Raw genomic sequence first — 27,088 nt, forward strand, 5'->3', positions numbered from 1 at the left:
TGGAAAACAAGAATTTTAAAATAGTTGACATTGACTGTAATTCAGGGTTTCGGAGGATTGTCCAGTGTTGAAATTTTGTTTGGCTATATGGTTGATCAGGGACAGGCACAGACATTCGGAGGGGCTACTGCTCTAACCTTGTGGTAGGGGCCTCATCTTAAATAGAATGATTAGAATCAGAATGACGTAACTTATACAGTATACTGTATTTTATGCTGCAAAAAATGCATTAAGACAACTGAACACTAGTGCAGCCAGTTCGTCTATATAAACAAATGACCTTTCTGGGAAAGTTTCTCAGGGAAGGACAGTCTCTTTAATATTAATCATCTCTCTTTCTGTGTTAAAGGTCACATTACACAAAGTGTAGTTACATTTGATGTTATTCTGTATATTAATGGATTTAACACTATGAATTACTTTAATACTTTAATAATTACAGCTAAACAGCCTGCAGTCTAAAACAAATGTCAAGTTATAACAACTAATTACGTTTTAAAAATAGAAATTCTGAAACTCGCACGTTGACATCGATGTTAGAAATTTGCAAGGTGAAAGTGATGTTGGAAAGTTGAAATCCATGTTGGAAATTCGCAAGTTGAAATGGAATTTGCAAATTTGAAAGTCGAAATCGATGTTGAGAATGCGAGGTGACGGTCCTCATAGGGGCCTTTACAGTTTGCACCTCATAATTTAAGCCGACAAAAAGGAACCGCCATGCGGTGGCAAACCTTAAATAGTACTCTAGGGACAGAAACACACGTTTCCTGGGTGAAAGTCTAGTGTTTTACCCCAGGACACAAACTCCACTCCCCTGTTTGAACGCCCTGTGTTTTATGACGGCCGTTAAGCTTAGGCCCAGAAACGACTAGTTAAGATTAGACAAAAAGATTGTGGTTTGGATTAAAATACGGGTCATGTTACTCCCAGGACACAAATACATGTTTCCTGGTTGAAAGTCCTCGGTTTTTCCTGGGACACAAACTCCGCTCCCCCGCTTGAAAGCCCTGCGTTTCATGACACACCCATCTACCCAAACCTCCTCCCTATGCCAACCAGAGCGATCGTATACAGCAGCAGTCAACGTGGTGCATACAGCAATAAATACATGGAAGACATACAAATTACAATGAATACTTTTTGTAGCTATATGTACAAATGGTTCATGACATACTGTATGGAATAAATAGAATGGAGAACTGGGCAGAAAGGATGAGTACTGCTTGCATTTCTCTGCAAGGAAGAAAGGCATACATTTTTAGTCTAAATTAAAATGTCTATAAATGTCGAAGAGAACATATTAATTAATACTTTCTTGGTCCTGGATGGATACTTACTGTTCAAGTCTGCTTTTATGTGAAACTAATTTAAAACAAGTGCCTATCTTGGGCAGTTATCTTTACATATGTGTATGCTTGTTGTTGTTGCATTTTGTGTAGTAAGTAATACATAGGAATGGTTAGGTTTTAAGTTGATAAAGCTGATGAGTGGTTAAGTGGATGATTTGTTTGACAGTTGTTGAAGAAGGAGAAAGGAGCATCAACAGTGTAATCAATATTGTCATTATTTTCAATATCATCACAGCCATAATGGTTTGCATTAACATTACGTTTGTTTTATCATGTTTTTATTGTTACATGTTGTTATATTATTTAAGGGCAACAATCGAACAAATCAGCTAGGCAGCTACTTGAAATGGTTTGAATATGTGGCAGCTAAAGTGGTCCACTTGGGAGAAATATGTAACCAAACAGAGAGGCTATTCTTCTCCAGAGCTCATTTGCATTTTCATTGGTGTTAGCAACTCTGCTTCACAAACTCTTCCCCTCACTTACACATACAGACACACACGCACGCAAGCACAGTCTCACACACACATACACACACACAGACACACACACACACACACACACACACACACAGTGAGGGGTGTGCGTGGGCAGATAGAAAAAAGAGGAATCCCTGATAAGCCAGTAGCCTGGCGGAGGGCATAGAGAGAGGAATGGCAGCAATGTCGGGCATTCACAACACTGTGTGGTGTCACAAAACAAAGCCTTCCCTTCTCCTGCCTGTCAAAGACACCATTGTGGCGTGAGGAGAGAGCCTTTATATCACGCACACATTCCACGCATGCCCCCCCCCACCACACACACACACACACACACACACACACACACACTCATAAACACAAAAAACCTACCATATAAACCTACATATATACAGATAAAGATGCAAACCTGAAACCATTTATATGCTCTGTATTTTTACTTACAAGATAACAATACATATACAGTACATGCATGCACAAACACAACATTCATGTGAATAGTAACAAACACAAAAACTACATTTGAACAAGCACAAATGTGTACAAAAGAAAAGGCACGTGTTGACAGGATGGAGACTTCCAGCAGAGAGGCTGGCATTCCCAGCATGGAGCCCCTGGTGGGAGTCACCTGTGATGGGGTGGGAGCAAGGGGAAGCTCCCCTGCTCACTGGAAGTCTGGGAAGTAAATGACAGCTGACACACTCACTGGGGGGCTGACAGCGAGAGTGTATGAGGGTTGTTCCTGTAAGAGAGATTGAAGCTGACTGTGTGTGAGTGTGTTTGTGTGTGTGTGTGAGAGAGAGAGTGAGTGTGTTAGACTCTTCCTGTTGCTCTGACATGCTCCTGACTGCTCCTGCCACCTCCACCTCAGCCACAAAGGACTCATGGGAAGGCAGACATGACAGGAGGGCGGGACTCCCATATGTCTCATGTCTGACTTTGCAGAGTGACTCTGCAAACACCTGTCAATCACTGTCGAGAACTACAGTACAGCTGGAATGTGCGTGCTTGTATGATTGAGATTTAACAGTAGTGTAAATTAAATGGGATCAAGCTCTGAATGTTGAAGGCTTGGGGTGTGGGTGCATTAAAATGTGTAATGTGGCAGTGACAAATACAAGCATGTGTCTATTTTAGCAGCAAGAGAAAGAGCATTTGTGCTGATGTTGCAGAGCATTCAGTTTTTGTTTTATTTTAAGATTTTTTTCTTGATTACTGAAAGTTCGTGCCAAACGTTTAGTAGTTCATACTGATATTATTTTAGTTTGATAGATTGCTCTTAAGGTGAGGCATGTAGGAAGGATCATAGGTGGATAATGCTAACTTTATCTCATTAAAAGATATATTGTAGTGTGGGAGATGTGTGTGTGGAAAGGGGTGGGTGGGCAGCTGCTGACAGGTTGAGATTATTTGGGGCCGGCTCTCCTGTCAGCCTTGTAGAGAGCTTCCCAGCATGGGGGCTCACCATCACAGAGGAAGCTCCCAACTTCACTTCCCCATGTTACAGTGACAGGGCCTACCAGAGCTCTGGGCCTGGACAAGAAGTCCTGCTGGGGGTGGGGGGGCTTTCTGGCTGCAGGGTGCCTGGTTAGATTGGTGGATAAAGACCCAGACAGTAGGGGCCGAGTACAAGGACAATAGAGGGACAGTAGAGGGACAGTAGGGGAGAGGGGAATTACCTGCCAATTAGGCAAAGTTAATGTGAAGAATGATGGATGTCAACCTGTCAGAACCCGGGAGGTGGGGGGATCAGCTGGATAAGTACCATGTTATCCCTCAGATTACACTCTACACTGACATGATCACACACACACACACACACACACACACACACACACACACACACACACACACACACACACACACACACACAGGCACACCTTCAGTTTGAGATTGCACTTGCTATTTTAATTTACATGATTAATTCAAGACATTTAAAATTATCCACTTAATCTTGTGCTTGACCAAAAGCATGGTTTAGACAATACTAGTTTGCAGGATAAATTCATTGTTTTCTTATTTTTTTGTTCTCCTGTGGCCTCTTCACGGTCATTTTTGACACTGTCAAACAGACAAAAGCACAACAGTCACCACCAACAGTTGATATTTTTCAGTCATAAAATGGTCGTGGTTTCTCTTTGCAGGTGAAACAGCAGTTAGAAAATGAATTGCCTTCAGTCCAAGTTGATGTTTCTTGAATAGTGGCAAAAATACACCAGAATCTAAATGTTTGCCTTCAAACACTTCATCAGGCCAGCTGTGGTTTACACGCAAACACCCTACACTCAATTATCTGTAACAGTCTTAACTGCATTCTGTAATGCTGCACAGCTTGAGACTCCACATATTCCTCAGTAAACCATCCTTTAGTTGTTTTGATACCCAAACCTGGTCTCAGTGACAGCTTTAAAGTAAAAAATAGAAAAACAACGATCTGGGTCAATGGTCCAGGAATGCCCCTCTTTAGCTCTGGTATGTGTGGTATGGTCATTATGGGCAGCATGGGACAGTAGCAGCAGGTAGGGTCACGTAACACAAGCAGTGATGATTGACAAGCAGGTGGCAGAGCAAGGGTGTCCCCACTGCTGAGTAACTGTGTTTTCAGCTCATTTTCAACTGATTTGTCACCGGGTAACCACAATAGGAAATTCTTGACATTTTACAAATTCTAATTGAAATTGCATTGTATTGCAATAATTGTATTATTGTTATTGTCATCTTAATTAAGAATAAAAGTATATTTCCCTTCAGATTTGTTTCCAGCTTATTTCACAGCCATCAATATATGCACTGATTGTGATTTGTTCTGAAATACAGTTGACATATTTTTGATTCATGTCGCTCCAATAGCATCAAAATAGTACAGTAATAATAGTAATGATATCCCTCTTGATAAAATCACTAAAAACAAGCAACAAGACAGGACAGTGATAGATCAATGCTAATAAAGCAATTTGAATTGAATTGAGAGTGATAGAGAGAGAGAGCGAGAGAGAGAGAGGGGGGGGGTTAGGGAGATTTAAGTCTATATGTGGTTGTCAATGGTTGGGGAAAGCAAATGGAGCGACAGATAGGGACAAACTATATATAGAGAGACCCAGGCATTAGTAGTAACCCACAAGTTTTGATGTTAGAATGAGTTCCACTAGGATTTATTGGTAGAAAAGATGCCATTCAACCACAGTGACTTAGATTTAAGCCCCTATTTTGGTTGTTGCCCCACTGCAGGGTCTTTGGGAAATTGAGAAGGTGCTTTACTCCAACATGACCTCTGAGCTCCCTGTTGGTTGAAAAGAAAGAGGCTCATAAAAGCACCACACAACTCATGTAAGTTTGCCATTTATTCAGAACATTATTAATAGCTTGACTTGCTTTTGAAGGTCAGCAAAACATTGCGCTAAGTGCTATGCACTTATTAAAAATGACCAGGTTAAAATGATAAAAAAAATCAAAAGCTTCTGTCAAAATCTGTCGAACATGTTTTCCAAATAATTAGTGTTCTAGGCTGATACAAACCTTAAAAAGTGGATAATAAAATAAAATTGTACTTTTTATAAATATGTAAACTGCAATATAAATCTAAATGTGTCATAGACCACAGTTAAGTTAGACCAGTCGACCTATGAGAAGTTTTATGGAGCATTTCCCTGCTTTTGAACGGAGTTGCTATTGATCCACAACTACTTAGCTACTACTACTACTACTTAGCTTAGCTAGCTTCACTATACCTCTAAGCCCCATACAAAGAAATAACAACTTAATCGTCCCTTTAAGGAGCCACTAATCCACTGTCATAAAGCTTCCAGTGGAAAGTTTTAACATCCTATACAGTTTGAAATGTTATGAATATTTTGTTGTCATGGCTTGGAGTGGGCTAACTACCACCGTAAATGTTGGCAATAAAAATAGTCTAATAGCTTCATTCCAGAAATACCGGTACTGGCGTATAATAAAGTAATATGAGTTGAATCCCAGCTCCTCTAGATGCAGGCAGAGCTGTGGCAGAGCAGCCTACATTGGAGACAGAGCAGAGGAAACAGGTGTTGGTTGCTAAATGTGCTTTCAGTGAGCAGAGGAATGACAGCTATGTACTGGCCTCTGTGGTTGCTGGCACATTACCCAGAGTGGAGCTGACAGAAACAACCTACTGCTGCTGCTGCTGCTGCTGCTACAACTCTGGCCTTTATGAATGGAGTGCCTTTCCCTATGATGGAAGCAAACAAAAGCAAGGAAAAAGTATGAAGTTATATTGTATGCTGTGTGTATTAATTTTTATTTCCGCAACCAAACAGAGCTCCATGCTCTTTTCTAGCTGTCTCGGTTCAAAATTGTACACTCAAATGCCCAGTACAATCTCACTCTGCAGTGTAGATATTTGGAGTCAGAACTTAATTAAGGTAAAATTCAAAAATTCTGAAATCTGGCAGTGGGAGGTATCATCGTGTATCATGGCCGCTCGGTGTGTGGGCAGGCTGAGGAATGTGGCTGCTAGCCTGTGTTATGGGTGGATGTTCTTGGTGTACATTGTAAACAGGCGTAAATGTTAATCTTTTCCTGTAGTGTGAGTGTCTATTAAATTTTGATTTAACAGCCTGCCATCACTTGTTGGAGGTCCAACAAACCTCATGCTTGCTACACTCAGGATCATTGATCTGTGCAAATATTCCCTACCTTGTGCCATGTGAAACTACACATATAAACACCAGCCCTGTTGAAACTGTTACAAATACCTTCTTTTTTTTTGCCTCTAGTCCTAGTTAAACATCCTAAAGTGATAAAAGTGAAGCCATTCTCAAAGAATTGTTCAGTGCATTCCTTTTTTCTGTGAGAGAACAACACAGTGAGCAGGGCTGAATGTTGGTTAGCTGTCTCACCAAACCGATACTGTCCACATTCATTAAACTCTGTTACCTTTGCGAAAGGTGGTGAATGTCCTATTTATGTGATCTTGAGGAGGAAAGCCCCAGATAATGATTTTGGAAGAAATGGTTTAAATAAATATCTTTTTTATTTTGTTTACTTTGGGGCTCACATTGTCCACTTTCTTCTTTGGATTGTACCAGGGACGTCAGCCTGGGGGTAAAAAGGGGACTGAGTACCCAGGACCCTCATGTGAGGAGGGCCCAAAAAGATGCTAGAATGAATAGCTGTGGATGTGGGGCGCAGCCCATAGAAAATGCCTTTCTACAGGGCCCAGAATGTTGTGCTACGCCCCTGGATTTTACTAACGCACTCCAATGTAGTTGTGCTCCAATAATGGATTAAACAGCTGCAAAGAAGAACTGGTCCATAAGATAGAGAAGAGAAAAAAAAAGTGTTGTAACTATTATTGTTCTAATGCTAATTCTAATAATACTGCTGTTCTCACTACTCTTCTCATGGGTGTTCCAGTCATTTTGTAACAAACAACCAGGTATCATTTAACAAAGAAGACTTTGAGAATCAAGCATAATCAGCAGGACTCTGCTCTCTGACAGTCCCAGCATGCTTCATTAGGCTGCCCTGTTGACACAAACAGAGTGGTGAAAGCTGAGCCTTTCACTAATACCCCTAATACCCCTAATACTCGCACGAGGAGGGCAAATTAGCTCTAATTACTCCAGTGATTTGTAGGTGTGGCGCTAGCTCGTGGAAGTGAGAAAAAGATGTTTGAAGGGAAAAGGGAAAAAAAGGGAGGGAGAGGAGGGATTATGATTGCCATGTGCTTCTTTTACTCGCCTTTAGTGTCTCCTCTCCTCTCCTCTCCTCTCCTCTCCTTTCCTCTCCTCTCCTCTCCGTCCTGATCTCTGTATTTATATAGTTTTGTGTTCAGACAGCTGGTGTTGTGTTGCTGATTGTAAGACTAATCATCCGCTCAATTACTCTGGAATGTGTAGCTGGGCCGTGTTATGACTGATCAGCTTTCCCTCTTTGCCTCCCACTCTTTCTTTTCATCTCCTTTCATGGACTTTGACTCTCTCCAATTTGCTACTCTCCTTCAGCATCTGCTCTCTGTCTCCCGTTCTCTTGCTGTTTCTCCAGCACTCAATTCAATTCAATTCAATTCAATTCAATTCAATTCAATTCAATTCAATTCAATTCAGCCACAGATACACTGGATATTCCAATGGGACCTTACCAAAGCAAAATGACCGTGTGAGGGCAAGATTACTTTGCTTTTTTTTGTAGCTGACATTATGGCTGAGATTGTTTGATTGTTTCTGTGAAGGGTCACTTGAAAACCACCTACAGCATTCTGGCTCTGCACTTTTTTGGCACAATGCCTTTAAATGAAAAAAAAGTTTAATTTTAACAATACAAAAGATTGGTAATTTAAATAAGTTATTTTTTTATAAGTTCGTTTTTACCTCATACTGCATGTAAGCAGAGATACTGTACACAACACGGATGACGCGGATGCAAAAAAGGACAGCAAATTAGAAACAAGTATTTGTCATGGCCGTGGTATAAATAAGGACAACACGACAGGAAAGCACAACCATAAAACATTATTCAATACTCTTTCATCATCTGATGCATACACACACACACACACACACACACACACACACACATATATATATATATATATATATATATATATATATATATATATATATATATATATATATATACTGTACATGTATCTGTTTATTGGAGCCAATAACATGGAGCGACGAAGGCTGAATCTGATGGCCTTACTCAGATATTTAACTTTTGCCTTAGTGTTCAGAAAAAAAAACACTCTTCTTTCTTCCCATCCAGCTTTCCTCTGCACTACTTAAATAATAGAATAAAGAAATTACACACATGTAGGGGTTAGAGGGCAGCAATGAGAGGAGGTTTATAGCCCAAGCCAGTAGGTTTAAACGGGGCTCACCAGATCAGAAGAAAATGTGAATTCCAAGAAAATAAAAGAGAAAATATAACTATTTCCTCTCATTTCTGAAAATGAATGCAATTGTCTGTTACAGAACAGAATCGATGGTTACAAAAGATGCAATCATGGCAATGAGTAGATGAAGATCCAAAGCCACAGATTGGATCTGGGTTCATCCTGTTCTCATTTTCTGTCTTTTGTGCATGGAAACATGGCTGTGTGTGTGTGTGTGTGTGTGTGTGTGTCTGTGGGGGGGGGGGGGGGGGTGGGGGCTTGTAACTGGGTTTGTCTGACATTTGTAAGAGTAAGACTGAGATTATGCTGCTATATACTGCCGTATAGTATTAATTAGTAATGTAGAGTAGCTAAATATGCATGCATACATTATGACAATGTCAACAATTATTGCTTTGAATATCTTATATATCCACACAAAGCATTGGCTATTTAAACTTTAATTGAAAAATGAAAATGCTACACATGCAACATTTCCTGTATCTCTGACTGTCCCATTTGTATCACTTTTTTATAATTGACTTATTATTCACTTTTATATAGCTTGCAGCTCTGTATTGCTGTATCTTAGTGTTCTTCCTGCAGTGGAAGTGCCTGTGGTGATTATACAAGGCTGCCAGTGGGAGGCCTGTTAGCATATAAGTACACTACATGCTGATGCAGAAGCTAAATGCTAATGCTTAGGCGCTCTGGAGGAGAGGAGAGGACCTACCTAGCTGGGAAGTTATCTCCCGATTTTTCGATTTCTCCCCTCGCCTGGCCTTTTAAATTTTCTTGCTCTTCCTTTGTGAGCTCTGAGAATCTCTAATGAAATAAATACTCAGATGATTTTCATACAGCAAATTAATGAATAATACACAATTATAACGACGTGTTTGCTGACACATTTTCTGAATGAAAAAAATCTATGTACACGTTAATTGCAACCTATTATTTTGCCTTTCAAATGAACCCAAACAAAGCAAACGGCAGTATCTTCACACATTAACAACATAAGAGATACACCCACAACTAAATGATTTTTAGTTGCATTCTGTGTGGACAGTAAGACATGCCCATGGAACAGTAAATGACAATAATAAGCAAAACTCACGTCAATTAATTCATGCTTACTCAGATTTTTCTTAGATAAGGGTGATCGCATGCTTTCAGTGACTAAAGTTATGATTTTCAAATGTGTGTAAACATGGTCCTCATAAAAGTCCCTGACTTCTTACATGATGACATGACAAACATGAATAAGCAAGTCATTGATTGCTTAAGTCTTTTCCCCCAGGACGTTGTTCCATTTCTGTGTCAGATAATGTTCATTCTGTGTGCTGTCCATCAATTCATACTAATAAAGTAACTTACAGCAACTTACATCAAAGTAATTACAGATTTGGTAGTCCACTAAATGCCTTATAGGTCGTCACTGGAGTGACTTTATGTGACATTTGTCGTCATAGTGAGCGCTGTTGCGCTGGGCAGTTTTCTGTTGTCTCCCGTGTTTCCCCTTCCTTTTGTACTGTATGTCTGTACTTGTTTGTCTGTTTGTGGGCGGTACCTTTGTTCTGGGCTTCTGGCTGAGTGACACACCTAACGGGCATTGCCACTCAACACACCTGACAGTCTTTTTCAATCAACCATCCTGCTTTAAGACTCCTGGTTTCCTGATGTTCGTCGCCAGATTATTCCTATCCAGATTACTCCTATCCAGATTGTAGAGAATCTAATTCTGCAGAATCTAGGTTATGGTCTTTGTTTTGAGTAACAGCCTGCTTGTCTTTCTGTGTCACAGAACTCTAACCATGCCGTCTGTAACCATCTCAACACCAGCTAACCACAGCTCACCTCCCTGCCCCACGCTCCATCCGTTTCTTCAGGTCAAACCTTTGTAAATTGTTAATCATCTGTCTGTTGTGATCTGTATGCGCCTTGAGTCAATTACAAAAAGTAACATTTGTAGAAAGTTGTATTAACAAAGGCTTAACAAATTTGCTGCTTACTTGTCAAAACTTTTGCGAAATAAGACTGAACCAAGCCTATATTGTTAGCTATATGAACAAATGAATAACAATGAATAGTCATTATTATCAATGACTGAATTGCACTTTATTGTTAGATTTCAGTAAATCTTATAATAATGTACAATGCAACCTGATCCAATAAGTGGAAGAGATTTTTTAGTTGATAACGAACAAGTATCATTTCTGACAAATGCAATCATTTCTGATTGTAAAATTAGCCATTTCCACTCTGGTTTCTCCACTTGCATTATGATTTGTTGATACTTTGGATGGAAATGCAGCTGCTGAGGTCCAGATCTGAAGTCCTGCTTTTTAGCGGAGATTGGGCAATGTGGGAGAGAAGGAGGCTGGAATGTTAGTGGGCTCCTACTGCTGATCATACCACCTGGTCAGACAACTCACAACACACACACACACACACACACACACACACACACACACACACACACACACAGCTGTTCAGGATGGGTACAAATTATGCTGGTCCTGGCACTGGACCGAGCCGGAAATGAAATATGTATGTAAAGAAGCAGCTTTTTCTTCATGACTCATACCAATGAACATTGTGATCAGTTTTTGAATTCTTGAAATTGCAGATTCAAATTCAAACACTGATCTCCAGGATGTGATTTTTGTAAATTCAGTTTATGCATGATATATTTTACAACAGAATAAAACCAAACCAACATTAACCGCGGTACCTGACATCTGTCTTTCTGCGTGTGTCTTTGAATGTCTGAGTCTGCCACTCTCTGACAACCTTCCTGTCCAGACAGGAAATGCATTCTTTGGTGTGTGTTTCTCAGTGTGGGAGTATGCGTGTTTTCACATGTGTGTTTGTGTGGAGACAGACATGTCTTGGTGTCTTACAGTAACTGTCTGTGGAATGTAACCCACTTCCCTTGGTACCATAACTCGGCTCCTGTCTGGTTTAGCTGTGTTTGTACCTGAAACGTTAAAGTTATTAAAGTAAGTACTGCAACAATCAATGATCTGTAATCTTATTTTTGGGAGGAGCACAGGTCAGTAAAGCTGAAGATACGGTGATGAAAATTAAAAAGTCTCCAGTTATTGGAGGATATCTGTGCTGTAACGAATTGGGACAAATCTTCACTTTTGCTAGTGATAACAATAACCGTTTAACAAACTGCTGTTTTCTTCAGGTCCTACTAGGTCTGGTTTGATGCCACATCACATGACTTGCTTTGCTGTTTGTGTCAGTCTGCTCTGATGTGTAGATATGCGACTGATAAGAGTTAGTTATTGGAACTTATTTATTTTTTACAGTGAATGGCAAAACACTACCCGTCGGTGTTTGGTGTCTTACTAAAGGAAACTGACTTTTCCTGGTTTCACAAGAGAAGAATCACCCATCATTTAATGAGATAGGAAAGTTTTGCATAATGAATTGCACAACACAGGTATGGTTCTTGGAGCAGGGATTTAAATGAATTGAACACATTCTTTCTTACATTTTAAGTGATGTGCTCAATATCCTCTAGGAAATAAGATTTCTTTGGAAGTGAATATTTTGCTTGAGTTCTACATATGTTTGGGGTAAATTAGTGTCTGAAAAAGAACCTTCACTTGCAAATACAGTTCAACAATTTATTACTTAAACATACAGTACCAATATTTACACTACACAATCCCTTAAGGCAAAATAGTAAAGTAGCATTTAAGGCAAGAATTTTAGCAAAAGTCATCCAGCAAACAACATCTTAGCATGGGAAAACTGTACACACAAACATTTTCAGTCAACACTTACTGTACAAAATAAAAATGTGGATCAAAATCAAGCTCTTGAAACAGAACCACTTGGTCTCACATTGCATGAAAGAGAAATGGTGTTTTGTGCCAAGAGAGGAGATTCCTCCCTTTCTTAAAGCTAGTAGTCTGTTTTTATCGTTCTTCGAGGGCCTTGACCTGCAGCCAAAGCAGATCACTGTCATTGAAGTCCAAAGCCTGAGTTCATCTCCATAATAAGTTGTGTGGACAGTGCAGGAGTCATAGTCTTTAAGCTACAGTAAGCATTTACATTGTACATTGCAGTGCTGGTGTTGCAGCCAAACATTGATAGAGCCACATAGTCGCTCCTTTTTGGTGTGAATTGACATTCCTTCTTATTGTCAGTACATCAGTTAGAACCAAACTGACGTCTTTGCTTTGGTCTGATCAAGAGCTGCAGGAGAGAAAGAGGTACAATTACTATTGTGCTTAGTGTCACTTACTGCACAAGTTAGAATAAAGTTTGACAAACGCTTGCAAGTCAATGTACACACTGTGTAGAATGTTTTGTATCTACCTGAGTCATACACCTCCAAGGATCCATGGAGGGACGCGGGAGTCCAGGTGACAGAGGCAGCCGTGACAGGGCTGTTGCGGCTGGGGTCCATTTCCGTCTTCACCCCCTCGCTGTGTGGGGAACTCCCTGCGCTGGCGCTTGGCTGGTTCTGGTTTCTAACACCAGGCAGCAGCAGAGGATTAAACCTGGGATCCAATGCTGGGCTGTGGGTCGGGTATGGATGGAGCATGTGGTGGTGGTGGTGCCGGGTGTGGATGTGAGGATGGGGGTGAGGATGGTAGACGTTGTGGACATTTGGGTAGCCGCTTGTGCTCTGGGGGTTCAGGCTGTAGGTCCAGCTATCGGGGAGGGCAGCCGGAGGCGGGAGGCTGGCCTGGGAGAGCACGTGGTCAGCCCACAGAGCTCCATCCGGATGGTTGAAGGAAACGGGGCTGGAGGAGAAGTCTGGGTGGACTGAGACAGACACAGAGGGAAGGCAAGGACTGGCCTGGGATGGATAGGTGCTGTTCCACACTGAGCTGCTCTGACCCTCGGAGAGAGACCCACCATCTGAAACAAACCCGCCAAAAAGACCTTAAACTTCAATACACTGCCACTAACAACTATTTCAGTGTTTTAAACAATAATAATTACGATCAAATTCATGTATTTTACTCTTGAGAACTATTTCAGATTAGTTGCCCCCCTCACCTTTCCATGAGGCAGACGGCTGAGTCACTCTGATCGGTTTGGTCTCACTGTTGAAGGTGCTGGACTGACTGAGAGCCCGGGAGAAGTGCTCATCAACCACGTCACCGATGTCGCCTTGAAAGTAGGTGAACAAAACGCACCGGGAGCTCAAGTACTCTGCCTCTGCTGGTTGAGTACCATCCTTCAGCTCTGAATCGGGTGTGGATCTAAGACCCGATACGGTTCCTGGTGCTCCAGGACCCTGTCGGAGGCCCTGATCCCTGGAAAGCAGCATCGCTTTTCCTCCTCCTTGCGGCTGCTCCATACACTCCTGCATCTTACTGTAAACACTCAGCCTCCTCTGGAGGGAGAGAGAGAGAGAGGGAGAGGGAGAGGAGAGAGAGAGAGAGAGAGAGAGAGAGAGAGAGAGAGAGAGAGAGAGAGAGAGAAATTTACAGATCCAACCAGGAGTAAACTTGAGTTTGATAATATAGCAAATAAATGTCATTTTAGTAGAGGCTAAATGTGGTTTTAGAGCAATCAATTCGTATCTGTTTATTTTTATAGACACAATCAAATCATAAATAAATAATTTCAAAGTATCATACCAGTAAAAAAAAGCAGCTTGGGAACTGTGTGTGAAAATGAGTTTCTTTTTTCCCATACTGCATTCCAACTATTTGTAAAGCTCAGTGTGCCTCATCCACATTCCTGAGTGACTGACCCGCTGTCATTACATCACCATTTGACCGCAGGATTAATAGTTCCGTGTCATTACGCCTGACCTGAGGTGAATACCGATCCTCAGGCTGGAATTTAATCATTCAAAACTGAAATTGAAGTTAAGAGGTGTATGTGTGAGGCTTAAAGAAAGTTTGAGGTGGTGTCCTGAAGAGAAGTTAGCAAATATAGATAAACCCTATTAAGTAAAAAAAAAAAAAAAAAAAAAAACGTAAGGAGATGGATTTTTTTTTTTTTTTAAGTCTACAAAATATTCTTTTGATTTTAGGGCAGGTGACATTATCGAACTTTATGGTATCCCCAAAGTTAACATACATTGTTTTGTAGCCTAATACTTATTTTCTTTAGTATCATAACTAACTGTTTAGGCTATCACAGTTAGTTATGCTGTTTAAGTTTTGGACACAAATAATTCACACTTCCACCCACCTCTTGAAATGTCCTCTACTCTTAAAAAAACAAAACCAAAAAAAAACAATCTCCACGTAATGTTACTTCAAAAGTTGTAGGCTATGTAGAATATCTCACCTGTTGTTGCTGGTGATGGTGGTTATAGTAGGTCGCCTTGTACGCCGCTGCAGGGAGGTAGTGCGCTCCATAGCTTTGGTGGTACATCACATCCAGGCAACTCATAGCGACGGACCCGAGCGGTTAATGAGAAGAGAAAGTCGGAGGAGAGAAACGCGCACAACACAGCCGAGGGCGACTCTCCACTCCTAAACTTCAGACGGGCTGTATCCTCCGAGCCATCGGTGCTTCCATATATGCCCAAACGCATACAATAGCCATGTCGTCCAGTTTGCATACAGACAATGTGCCTCCCGCTGCGCGCTCCACCAGCACCACCCGGGGCCACAAAATGGATCAAAATGGTATGACACACACACACACACACACACACACACACACACACACACACACACACACACACACACACACAAACACTGTATCCTAAAAAAGAAAAGAAAAAAAAAACTATTCTCTGACAAGTTTTTAGATCGCCTCTGATTGGGTAAGTAATCCTTTCCCTCCTTCTCTCTCTTTCTGTTTTGGAGGGGAGTTATATTTAGAGAGGGCTGGAGCCATTTACTCACGCCCACCAGGGAAGGGCCTGCATGGAGCAGTGGAGTTTAGCAAGGCACTAACACAGCCATGAGTCTAATGGTTCTATTCCCTCTGGTGGCACTTATTCATAAAAGTTGCATGCATTCATATAGCCTACTACTGTGGGTCATATAAAGATCTCATAGTTCAGAGACCCCCATGTGGAGGAGTATGGGGTGGGGGCCAGGACTTTGCAGGAGTCCCTCTGCACAGACACTAAAACGTTTTTTTTTTTTTAAACATCACATTCATTCAGTAAACTACTCAATTATATTGGCTGTAGATTTTATATCCCATCATGGATGTCTAAATGCTGTTTCAAAACTGCCTCCACACTTCCAGGAACAGAATTAATCACTTGTAAAATGTATTTATTTGTTGGCCTACAAACAATACAGAGTCTAAAAGAAAATGCTGCAATCACACTTTAAAATATACACCAAGTTTTTAATTAAACTCCAACCTGGGTGGCTGTGTCCCCTTAAAGTAATACAATTGGCTACTTTGAATAGATTCAGTAGCAGATTGTATTACGTAAACCCTGTGTGAACAACGTCATCTGCAGGTCAACTTTGAGCAACAGGTGCTATTCAAAGCAGGTGCATTTTAGTATGTCACCTTTAAAAGAAGAATTTAAATATTTTACCCTTGAGATAGAGATAAAAGAGGGCTACAGTAAAAAGAAACAGATAGAAAGCATTTTTGGATTGAAAAGTATTAAATACTAGCCCTAACCCTATTGTGTGTGTGTGTGTGTGTGTGTGTGTGTGTGTGTGTGTGTGTGTGTGTGTGTGTGTGTGTGTGTGTGTGTGTGTGTGGACCATTGTTGACTGAATGAATGAAAGTTGCTCAAATCACTCATTCCTGCCATATTAGATCTTAAATATGTGTTTTTCCCCTTCATTGGATAGCAGACAGTATGGAGACAAACTGGAGAGGAGGAGAGAGAAAGGGGTAAAACATGAAACAAAGATCCGCAGTTGAAATGTAATCATAGACGTGGTATGTCCTTTAATCATTTGACTACCAGGACACCCTGATTACGGCAATGTAGGCTACATACTGTAACTGTTCCTTATCAGATTTCTTTGATTGGAGCTCCCTGACTGACTGACTGACTGACTGACTTGAGCTGTTTGCTGCCACCTGTTGGTGATGCCTGTGACATGACATGGCTGTCAGTTTGATCCTTAAGGAGACCAACTGTACAGTACGCCACACATTTAAATCTTCGATAATAGAAGCAATTGACCCCAAGTAGGAGATGTTGATCTTTAGTGAATAGATTACTCTTTGAAATGAACGAAGATTCACTACTGATTTTAAGTATCTTCCAGTTAAGTTGAGTTGTAAATGTGAAATGAATCCAATTTGTGAATCTGTTATCATAAAGTAATTCAAATTAGGCAGATTATTCATAGTCTATTTCAAATGTCTATATGAGAAGTGATGCCCAGGCTACTTTGAAAACTATTACCATAGCTGTGCTAGTACACATATACTGTACATATGGTATTGTACCTATTCACTGTGTGGCTGTTTTGTTTACCAGCTGGAATTTGTTCCATGGTTGCCACCAAGACATATCTGGGGTTATGTACAGGCACATACAACACTAACAAGGTAGGGCTGGGCAATATATTGATATTATATCGACAGTGATATGCTGTATGAGGCTATATAGATATTGTCATAAATTTTGGATATGGTAATATCGTGATGTGACACAAGTGTTGTCCTTTCCTGGTTTTAAAGGCTGCATTACAGAAAATAGATGTCACTTTCTGAACTTACCAGACTTACTAGCTGTTTTATTATTTGCCTTTACCCACTTAGTCATTGTATCCACATTATTGGTGATTATTTATCAAAATTCTCATTGTGTTAATATTTTGTGAAAGCACCAATAGTCAACCCTAAAATATCGCCACAATATCAACATGGATGCATTTTGGTCAAAAATATTGTGATATTTGATTTTCTCCATATCGCCCAGCTCTACAACAAGGCAATGTCAAAATCCCCCTTAGAACTCTTAAGCATCTTTCTAGGATTACCTATTGCTTTCCATGTTCACCTTTCTTCCCTGTTCAGTGAGCATATTATACCAAAGTGCTGTGGATTGATTTAACATTTAGCTAACCTCAGTGTTTACTAAGTATCAGGACTAGTCTTTGAAATGAAAAACTTTCTTTTGTAATGTGTAAGTGCTCTCTATTGTCAAGTTAAACTCTTAAGACTAAATGTCTTTAGCCCGACTTCGTTCTTCCTGCGGATAAGGGTTGCCTGGATGTTGGCATCACTCCACCCCCACGATCATCACCCCTGCCAGCAGTTTGTTAAGCTCTGCATCATTTTTGCCTGCTAACAATATGTGATGAGGAGCAATGCACAGATTCTTGTTATTATGGCTGGCATTTCCTGCAAGCTCCATGACTTCAGTGCAGAGGTTTCTCCCAAACAGCCTCAAGGTGTACTCAAGCACCAGTGCCACACGTTCAACATTGCCCTTCCTGAGCAGCCTGTGGTTGCGGCCCTCTGAGAAAGCGATTCCACTGCCCATTTTGGCTCGGGTATATCTCTTTTTTTTTTTACCTGGCCAGAGATCTTCAGTCGGATTGAGTCAAGAGGTAAACTTGAATCCAGATTGCACAGTATGAGAAAAAGTGATCCAAAAGTATATGTAATTACACTTTACACATAACACTGACTCACATCTCAAGCCGAAGAAGAACAGGTCATTAAAATAGCTGACATGAAAACATGCAGAACGTCAGGGCATGCTTACAAAGGGGTTTTAAATATTTAAACACGAGCGCCAACTTCATTTTATAACACACAGTTTCACCATTGACAAATGATTCCCATCCCTGGCACCATTATTTTGCAGTTCAAATTGACACAGCAGAGGGAAGCACATGTTCCATGGGTTTCAATATCCTTTTAATATGACACATTAAGGAGAGTTCCAAAAGGTTTAACGTTATCCAAATGTTTTTCCCTTCAGTCAAACGTTCAACGTATGTCCCAATATGTCGACATCACAGACCTAAAGCTTATATACACAGGGCCCTGGGAACATAGGGATGACCCCCAGCAGGCTGCTGCAAAGGCACACAGTAATGAGATCGATTATGACACCTGGCTTCCTGGCTGCTTGCTGTCGCTAAGATATGGTCGTCTGATATGTAGAAACTGACCTTCCGTCTCACATTTAGTAAATTTGAATACATAACACTGCAAGTGAAGACTTTTGTCTCTGCTGTCAGATGGATTTTTTTGCAGAAGTATAAAATGTGTTTTTATGTAAGATCATTTTATCATACTGTATAGGAAACCAGCGCTGTTGAGCTGCCATTAGTACTCTTTGAAGCCTCACCACACACACTGTAGGTACTGAAAACATTCACACAGCCCTCTCATTTCCATTCCCACACACCAACATCAACATCAATCCATCATGTACTGTATAGTCACACTCAAAGGCCTTTCGGGCTTGTCTCAGTAGGAAAAGCACAGGTGTTACTATTAACGTTTACGATGGCTCTGCTCTATTCAAGTGTCCCAGTAAGCCTTGACAGTGAGCCGGCATGCATAATAGCTGGACCCTGAAACTGAAGCAGCTAAAAGGAATTCAGTCATCACTAATTGTATAATTTACACCTGTGCTTTTCCCTATACTGTGACTTGTAAAAATGTCTTCCCTGGAAAAGGCCTTTTGGTCAATAAAACTCTGTCAGTCTGTTCGTTTTTCCAACATGGAGCTGTGGGACCCCACATGTAAGCTAGTATTCACACAAAATACAGGCATTTAAAATAAAAAATAATTTAAGGTAAAAAGCTTAGGCCATATCATTTCTAGTCCATTGATCCATCTGAAAAGACAATGCATCTCTGCGTTTACAAATGAAAAGCAAAGAGGCTAAAAAACATGTGTTATTTAGGATATAGAATTGCTTCAATGTCTAAATCAAAGATATCTTTTTTTCTCTTCTCGTTCTCTCTCTCTCACCTTTCATCAGTGTGTATTTGCCCCACTGTTAGATCTGGTGAAATGTAAATGCTGGGTGCCAGGTGCCACATCTGATGAGACCTTGGACCAAGTGAGAAACAGTCTCACCATTTCCCCTCATGTTTCATTCACTTTGATTTCACAAAGGGAGCGTGTATTATTCAGTCGCAAGCTGATGGTGAGATTAGACATCTTGGAAGTGGGGCAGCATACTGAAAGAAAAGTACTTCTACAGGAATTGCAAGAGTTTTGCTTATTTCAGAAGAGCTCAACTGTGCCCATCAAGGTCCATGATAAGAAAATGCTTCAATTAATATTTCCCAAATCTTTTCACATGATACACTCTTCATGCTGAATTTCCTCACTTTCAAAAATGCAATAGCTCACTGTGTCCTCCAGAATTGAAATTGTATTTAAAGAATACTAATAGTAACAACGAATGCATGGTCAATTCACTGATCCATTCCACAATGAATAAGCAATTAAAAATCTATCACAACAAAGTTGAAAAACAGTGACCTGGCCAGATATTTAATTTATCCGTCAATATCCGCCCCATACATCATTGAAATCTTACTGCCGCCTGCATGTCTTGACTGACACTTGTTCATTCTGACAGCACCAGCAGACAAAGAGACTGATTATCAAATTGTGCAGAGATGGCAGAGTTAGTCCGCATCTCCATCTAGTGTTTTCATAGAGGAAATCGAGTCCCTCGCTGCCTTCGCCTGCTGTGGAAGTGGGGCAGTGGAACACTCAGAGTGATGCCTGCAGACAGTGCAGGAAGTATCAACAGACAGATTTATAGCGGTGTCGCATACACACACATGCACACGCTCGTGCAATCATGCACACTTGATAGTGCATATTACAACATGCAGATATACATGAGCTCTCTGACACAGACGCTGGACCTCAGGGGTTTTCCACTAAACATCTGGAGCAGCCTGTGCCGCTACTCCTCTGCTTCTTAATGAGGCACAGAGATGATTATTAGTGGATGTTTTCGAGGGGAAAACGGAGGGAGGAGAAGGGAAGAGACAGAAATTAAAGTGCAGTTGGAGAATTGTTTGCTTTTCCTGCTGTTATAAACCCTTCAAAGAACAAGGGGCACCTCCAGTGCTAAAAGAAAGATCTAAAGAAAGTTCTCATGCCTCTCAACTTCCACTACTTTAGATCACAGACACATTTCAGAAGCACATTCTTCTCTGGGAGGAAGGAGGTTTTAGGGATACATCCCAAGAAACCAAAAAAAAAAAAAAAAAAAAACAGGTCACGTGTTGTGGCCCAGATCTGAGTCTCAGAGGTAAAAGAAAGTTCGACCCTCCAAGTTTGGAGACATTGACTCCGGCGCTTAAAACTATTTTTATGAAACATAAAGTACACAGCTTTTTGTCTCTTTCTCCAGAAAAAAAAAATGCAGCATCTTGCCAAATTAAAAGATCTACCTTTTTTTCAACCTTTCACTGCACTCCTGATGAGGCAGGTGCGAGATAACGCTGAGTGCTGTTGATGATGATATCTCACATTAAGCAGACTGCAGCATCATGAGTTTTGCACTGCGGTAGCTATCGTTCTGTTGCCCCGGGGAGAGTTTATAGAAACGCACACCTGCCTGAGCTGACTCTCTGGACCACCTAAAGATGATGATGATGATGATGAGGAGGATAATGACGATGATGATGATGAGGATGATAAGGTTCCTGTGCAGGCAAACAAATGAACACTCTACATGCGCTCCCTCACGTACATTACCATTACCAATGTAGATTTTGTAGAATTTAGGCAGTTTTATTCCTGGAAAATCCTACAAAACAACATTTACAGTATTTTAGTGTTTTGATGATAAAGATGATAAGTTTAAAATTGTGGATGAAAACATTTTACAGTGGGTACCACCATGCATTTCATATTTCATTGTCATATATCATTGTCATATATCATTGTCATAAACCTCTGAGACTTTAAGTCACGGAAAATACATTGAAAAAAAGACAGTATATGCCCAATTAAATAGCTGACAACTGGTCAAACTCTTCTATTATTTCACACATACACACTTGCTATTTGTGTGCCTATAAATTCAGTGGTTAATTCCATGCAGTTGCTACTTTAATGTAGTGTGTGTGGGAGATGGGGGAGGAGTGCAAACGTTAGAGTCTAATTAAAGAACCATTAGTGCATCTTCAAGTGCATGGAGTGATGCAATATCGGAGGACTTTTATTCACTGCCATATTCAGAACAAAGTCTCTGCTTACTATACAGTATATACAACAAGATTAGCTTCTAATTCAAAACTAGAAGATGAGTCTTGATGTATAATTCAGTTAAAATGAGACACAGAACAACATGGTGGGATCGTTAGCACTGTCGCACCAGTGTGTTTTCTAATGAGCGAAAGACATTTGTAAGTTAATGGAAATGGAATTTCCATGTTAAGCCAAATTAAAAAAACTGTTAACAAGGGCTTTTTTTTTGTCAAACAAAAGCGCCACGCTTTCGCCTTCTCATTATCTCAGTGATTCCACATATTCAGTTTTAATTGCTCTAGCTATTATTGTGCATTTTAAAAATGAAAATGGGAGGTTTAATTGCAAAGACTAGACAAAGAAAATTACTTCTTTCACAGCGTGCATGCTTGTGTGACAGACGGCCTCCGCCCATACTATCTGTCTGCTAACAAAGTGACCAGTGCAAATTAGGTTCCCTTAGAGTCACCATGCTGACCTTGCTTAAAAACGCAGATAATTACTTAGTCCATCCTCCAGTTTTAACTCATATTCTGCATGTATAAAGATAAAGGAAACTGCCCAGGCTGCCCAGGCAGAAGTTAATGAGATGATGGAGACTCAAAGACAGGGTCATGTTGATGGAGGGGAAATCCACTTGACAGATGTGTGCCCTCCTGGGAGGGTCAACCTGGGAGGATTTCTTCTTTTAAACAAAAGCTGGATGTGGATTTAAATGTTAAATCTGAAAATCCACAGCTAATTGGAAAAAAAATGTACTGGCTATGCAGGGGATTTGGCTTCATACTCTGGATATGTGTGAAATTAAGCATACAGGTTCTTTTCCATACCATTTTGCTTCATTACTTTTTTTCCTACATTCTGACGTCTGGTTTAAACAATGACATGATGAATGCAGATTTGATTCATATTATCTGTGATGGTAATAAAATGCTCTCCAGGTATGAATAAATAACACAAAGGAATGAGTGGAGACATGGGAACCTTCTTTTGCTGTGCTGGCACCTTGAGCCAAAATATGGGACACGGCCAGCATTAGACTTTTTGGGGCCCTGGGTAAGATTTTGCTTTGGGGGCCAACCCTCCATATTTTGGTGGTCCAAGCTTTTTTCCACCTTTACAAAACTACTAATATCCCTCCATTGCAATGGTAATTGCTGAAAAACTTTTTTTTTTATAATATATAAGTACTAAATTGAGAACATACAGTATATTGTTTACTTTGTCAAGTATGACTATGTGGGGAGATATCTTCAAAAGCCATTTTTGGCTTATAACCTCTTGTTCAATTTGTTTCTCTTATCTTTTGTGTATTCACATGTGCAAATGAACAAAAAAAGGAGCTCAGAACTACTAGAGGCCTATATCCACTTATGTCTTTTGTGCTCTCTCTTGCAATAAAATGTTGTGTTTGCTCTGTTTGTGCTCATATTTTCACATATTAAGCCATTTATAAAGGGCAATGATGGTGTTTGAATTGTATGGCACCCAGCATTTTGCATGAATTAATCTCAAAGTAATGCGTGTCCCTGGGAACGTATCCAGTGTGTTTACGGTGAACGTAGTTGTATTCTTATTCTTTATTTTATAAAGGACAACACACATTAATCAACATTTCTGTAAATGTACTAGTTTTTAACTGTATTACAGAATAGGAAGACCCTTCTTAATTTAACATTTAATTATTTATTACACAACACTAAAATAGAAACTGGTGTAAAAGGTGTAAAACTGCTAGCTGAAGGTGATTCTCTGATCTTCCAGCTTGATGATTATCAAGTGACATACTAACCTTACCTGCCTGTCCAGATGTCATTACAAATGACTTGTGATTCACTGCAAAACATTTTCATTTAATACACATATTAATCTTGCTTTTCAGAATATGGCATTCAGATGTATTTGTATTATATTAAAAATACATCCATGTACCACATGCCAGAGACATGTTGTTTCTCAGCTATCTGATTGATAAAGCCTACTTTGTCTGTTTCCTCCCTCACACAACTCCCCAAACCTCGTCTGAGCTTGTCCTCTGTTGCCCTTCTAGTTCTAATAACTCTAATTCCCTCATGCTAATGGTGTGTCTGTGCCTCGGCCCCTGCTGGGACCACCAGCCTTCTTCTTGTGGTCACAGTTTGGCCCCGGGGCAAGGAGGACTACACACTGGAGAGACACAAGAGAGAGAGAGAGATAGAGAGAGAGAAAAGAGGGAAAAAGGGAGAAAGAGGGTTCTGCTTTGATGCATGTAGGGTCTACCCTCAGACAGATTGGCCTCCTCAGGCAAAAAGGACCTGTGGGTAAAAGAGGGTGTCATTGAACCGTGTGTGTGTGTGTGTGTGTGTGTGTGTGTGTGTGTGTGTGTGTGTGTCTATGTGTGTGTGTGTGTGTGTGTGTGTGTGTGTGCCTCACTGAGTGTGACATCCAAAATTGGCGCCAGCAGCAGATTTAAACAATAATACCTCGCTGTTTGACCTCACAAAACCAACAACATGTCTACATGATGTGTGTGCCACAGTGTGTGTATGTGTGTCTGCACATATGTTCATAGTACATATGTATAGGCCACACACCTGCATCTACATGCTAAATCTGACTTGTGTTAGGGGGTGTGTGTGTGTGTGTGTGTGTGTGTGTGCTTCATGGGAGGCTGGGGAGGTTGTGAGTGGAAACGATGATGAGCAAACACTACAGGGGAGAATAATCCCTCATTACCCATAATTCCCTGATGTTGCACTGCGCCGGTGAGCGCGACTAGATTCGTCCCACGGGCAGAAATGAGTGGAGTCACTCACTCGATTTATTAGACCATCCCTAACTCCCTGCCCCCTGCCTCCCCCGCTGCTATCACCCTGTCTTCCTGCCTCCTAGCATTCCTCAGTCTCTATTCCGCTCTCTCAGCCACCTGCTGTCTTCCATATGTCCTCTTCACTACAGTACTAACACACTTTGTTTGAAAACTGATTCAAATCTGATGTTAGAGGTAATTCTTCTTAAAAATGTCTTTTTTTAAAATTAAAAGTGGATGATCATGATTCGCACATACATTTTTTGGGAATAAGCTCAGGCCCTCTGTCAGGAATTATGGACAAGGGGACAACATTTTCCAAATTGGGCCCATCATCCAACCCACTCCAGCACCATAGACCTTTCCATGGGGCCCCCTGCACCTTGGACGGGGTCACGGAGGACAGAGGACCTGAATAAGCCATAGAGTTTGATGAGAAGGTCAATGCCACTCTTGACATGTCTGTCTGTTAAATTTGAGGCTATAGCCAGAAGCCTGTTAGCTTAGCTTATCATCAAGACTGGAAACAGGGGGGGACAGCAAACCTGGCTCCATATGAAGGTATACAAAACCTTTGAATCTTACTGGTTATCATGCTCTCTTTTGTTTAATCCGTACAAAAATCAATATGTAATTTACATTAATTACTTATTTATTATGAAGTTGCGCGGTGACCTCCGGATGTCTTGTCATCACTTTGAGGTTGCTAGGCAACCAAACTTACTGTCTTACTGTCTACTGTGGCCGAGAAATACTCTGGCACATAACCAACCCTGTATGACTAAAACTTGTTTTTACAGTTTGGTTTTTGTGCAGATTAAACAAACAAAAAATATATTATCTTGTACTAAGCTAAGATAACCGTCTCCTGTCTATCCTGAGAACTGTAACTTCTCCCCCTGTCCCTGCACTTATCTTTGACTGTTGATTCCCTCTTTTCCTCTCTGTGAATCTGCCCTCTATTCTCCTCTTCCTTTAATCACCCTGGTACTCTTTGTGTCCTCCCTGCCTCCTTCTATCCATCTCTCTCCATCTGGGTAGCAGTGAAGTATCCATCCATCAGAGAGAAGTATACTGTTGAAATCCCGTGCCTCCCATCACAGCCCCTTGTTTCTCTGTTTGCATACACACATATTTCAGCCTGCCTACATGTCAGGGGCACAGAGAAGAATGCAGCATATGGTCATATCTTATATCCTATTATGATTCAGGATTTACGCGTGATAAATATGGGGAATGAGATATACATTCTGAGGAGGCCTGAGGGAGCTTAGTTGAAATTCTATTGCAAATGACAAAATAGAAAAGCATAAACAAATACATGGTTTTGCTGACATATGGGGCCGGTATTGGCTGTCTATTGCTGTAAAAATGAGACAGAGTCAGGATTGTCTGTCTTTGTTGTGGTGGATATGATTGTGTCTGAATTTGATTTATAATAAGCTAAAGCTAAAATAGACTAAAAAAAAAGAGTCACATAAAGGTGCAAGAATATAATATGATTGGAAACAGAAAACCCTTGCCATTTTTTTGTGGAGGTTAAGAATGAAAATGGCCAAATTGTTATTAGTTGTAAAATATCAGTCAGCTCTGTTTCTACCAAAAAAGGGCCTTCGCTAGCATTCCGCTGGGAGCACTTCTGATTAAAAGTTTATTTTGTGCATTTATTACTGACAACAATCGTTTTCACTCATACATCACTGGACCCAACACTTGGCTTTATCATTGGATGTCCATGAATGGGTTTATCTGTGAAGAGGAGAAAAAACACAAGTGTTACAAGAAGAACTCCACAACTATCAAATGAAAGGATCTGAGCCATTTTTTGATGATACCTTAAAGCTGAAAAGCTTGATGTGCTTTATGGCTGCGACTCCCACTGATTGTGCAGAGATCTCATTTCACACATGAACGTCTGTGTGTGTGTGTGTGTGTGTGTGTGTGTGTCCATACACTCTGTAGTTAGTGCCTTAACATTACATTTCTGCTTGCCCTGGGCTACATCACATAGAGGAGATTATGAGATAGTTGGAGGAAGTGGAGAAAAAAAGGGGAGAAAGTGATGCTGAAAGACAGTGTAAGTGAAAAAGATATGAGAGCCATTTATTTGCAGTTTATTTCTTTGTTGTTTCATTCATAACTTTCATTGGTTGCACCTAACACAAAACATGTTGCACAAGTCACTATCTGTAAAGTGGACAAGTTTTGCAAAATATAAAATATTAAAGGCCCAATATATCCATCACAGGTAGAGTCCCAGATTTGAACCACATGTATTGATTTACGTGCTCCTACTTTGTAGCAGCAAAGCAGACAGATACAGGCTTAGTACCTGCAGGCCCTCTGGGTGCTTGGGGCTGGAGTTATCACCACAGGGGCCCTCTGATGATGAGATCGTTTAGTGGGGGTCCCTGTAGTCCTCCACTGATTAGCACCAACCATCTTCCCTAATAACCTTAACAAGAACAACGCCTCAGGATGACATGCTGATGCACACAGGCAAGTGCG

General features: G+C 40.7%; 1 protein-coding gene across 1 annotated transcript; it reads right to left on the bottom strand.

The window, feature by feature from the left end:
• Positions 1-12,231: 12,231 nt before the first annotated feature.
• Positions 12,232-15,443, bottom strand: vgll3 (vestigial-like family member 3). Its single transcript, XM_028591741.1, has 4 exons — positions 14,955-15,443; positions 13,707-14,046; positions 13,017-13,565; positions 12,232-12,893 (listed from the first exon to the last, which is right to left on the bottom strand). The coding sequence occupies exons 1-4, from the start codon at positions 15,057-15,059 to the stop codon at positions 12,853-12,855; spliced, it is 1,035 nt and encodes a 344-aa protein (XP_028447542.1). The 5' UTR covers positions 15,060-15,443; the 3' UTR covers positions 12,232-12,852.
• Positions 15,444-27,088: the final 11,645 nt, after the last annotated feature.

This window comes from Perca flavescens, chromosome 11 (assembly GCF_004354835.1).
Source record: "Perca flavescens isolate YP-PL-M2 chromosome 11, PFLA_1.0, whole genome shotgun sequence".
In the NCBI taxonomy this organism is placed as follows: Eukaryota; Metazoa; Chordata; class Actinopteri; order Perciformes; family Percidae; genus Perca; species Perca flavescens.

Bases quoted from the DNA above. Each gene is read 5' to 3' on its own strand.
- vgll3 (XM_028591741.1), bottom strand. From the start codon at position 15,059: ATGAGTTGCCTGGATGTGATGTACCACCAAAGCTATGGAGCGCACTAC. The intron at 14,047-14,954 runs GTGAGATATTCT...CTCTCCCTCCAG, and splicing joins ACCATCACCAGCAACAACAG to AGGAGGCTGAGTGTTTACAG. The intron at 12,894-13,016 runs GTAGATACAAAA...TCTCTCCTGCAG, and splicing joins CTTGGAGGTGTATGACTCAG to CTCTTGATCAGACCAAAGCA.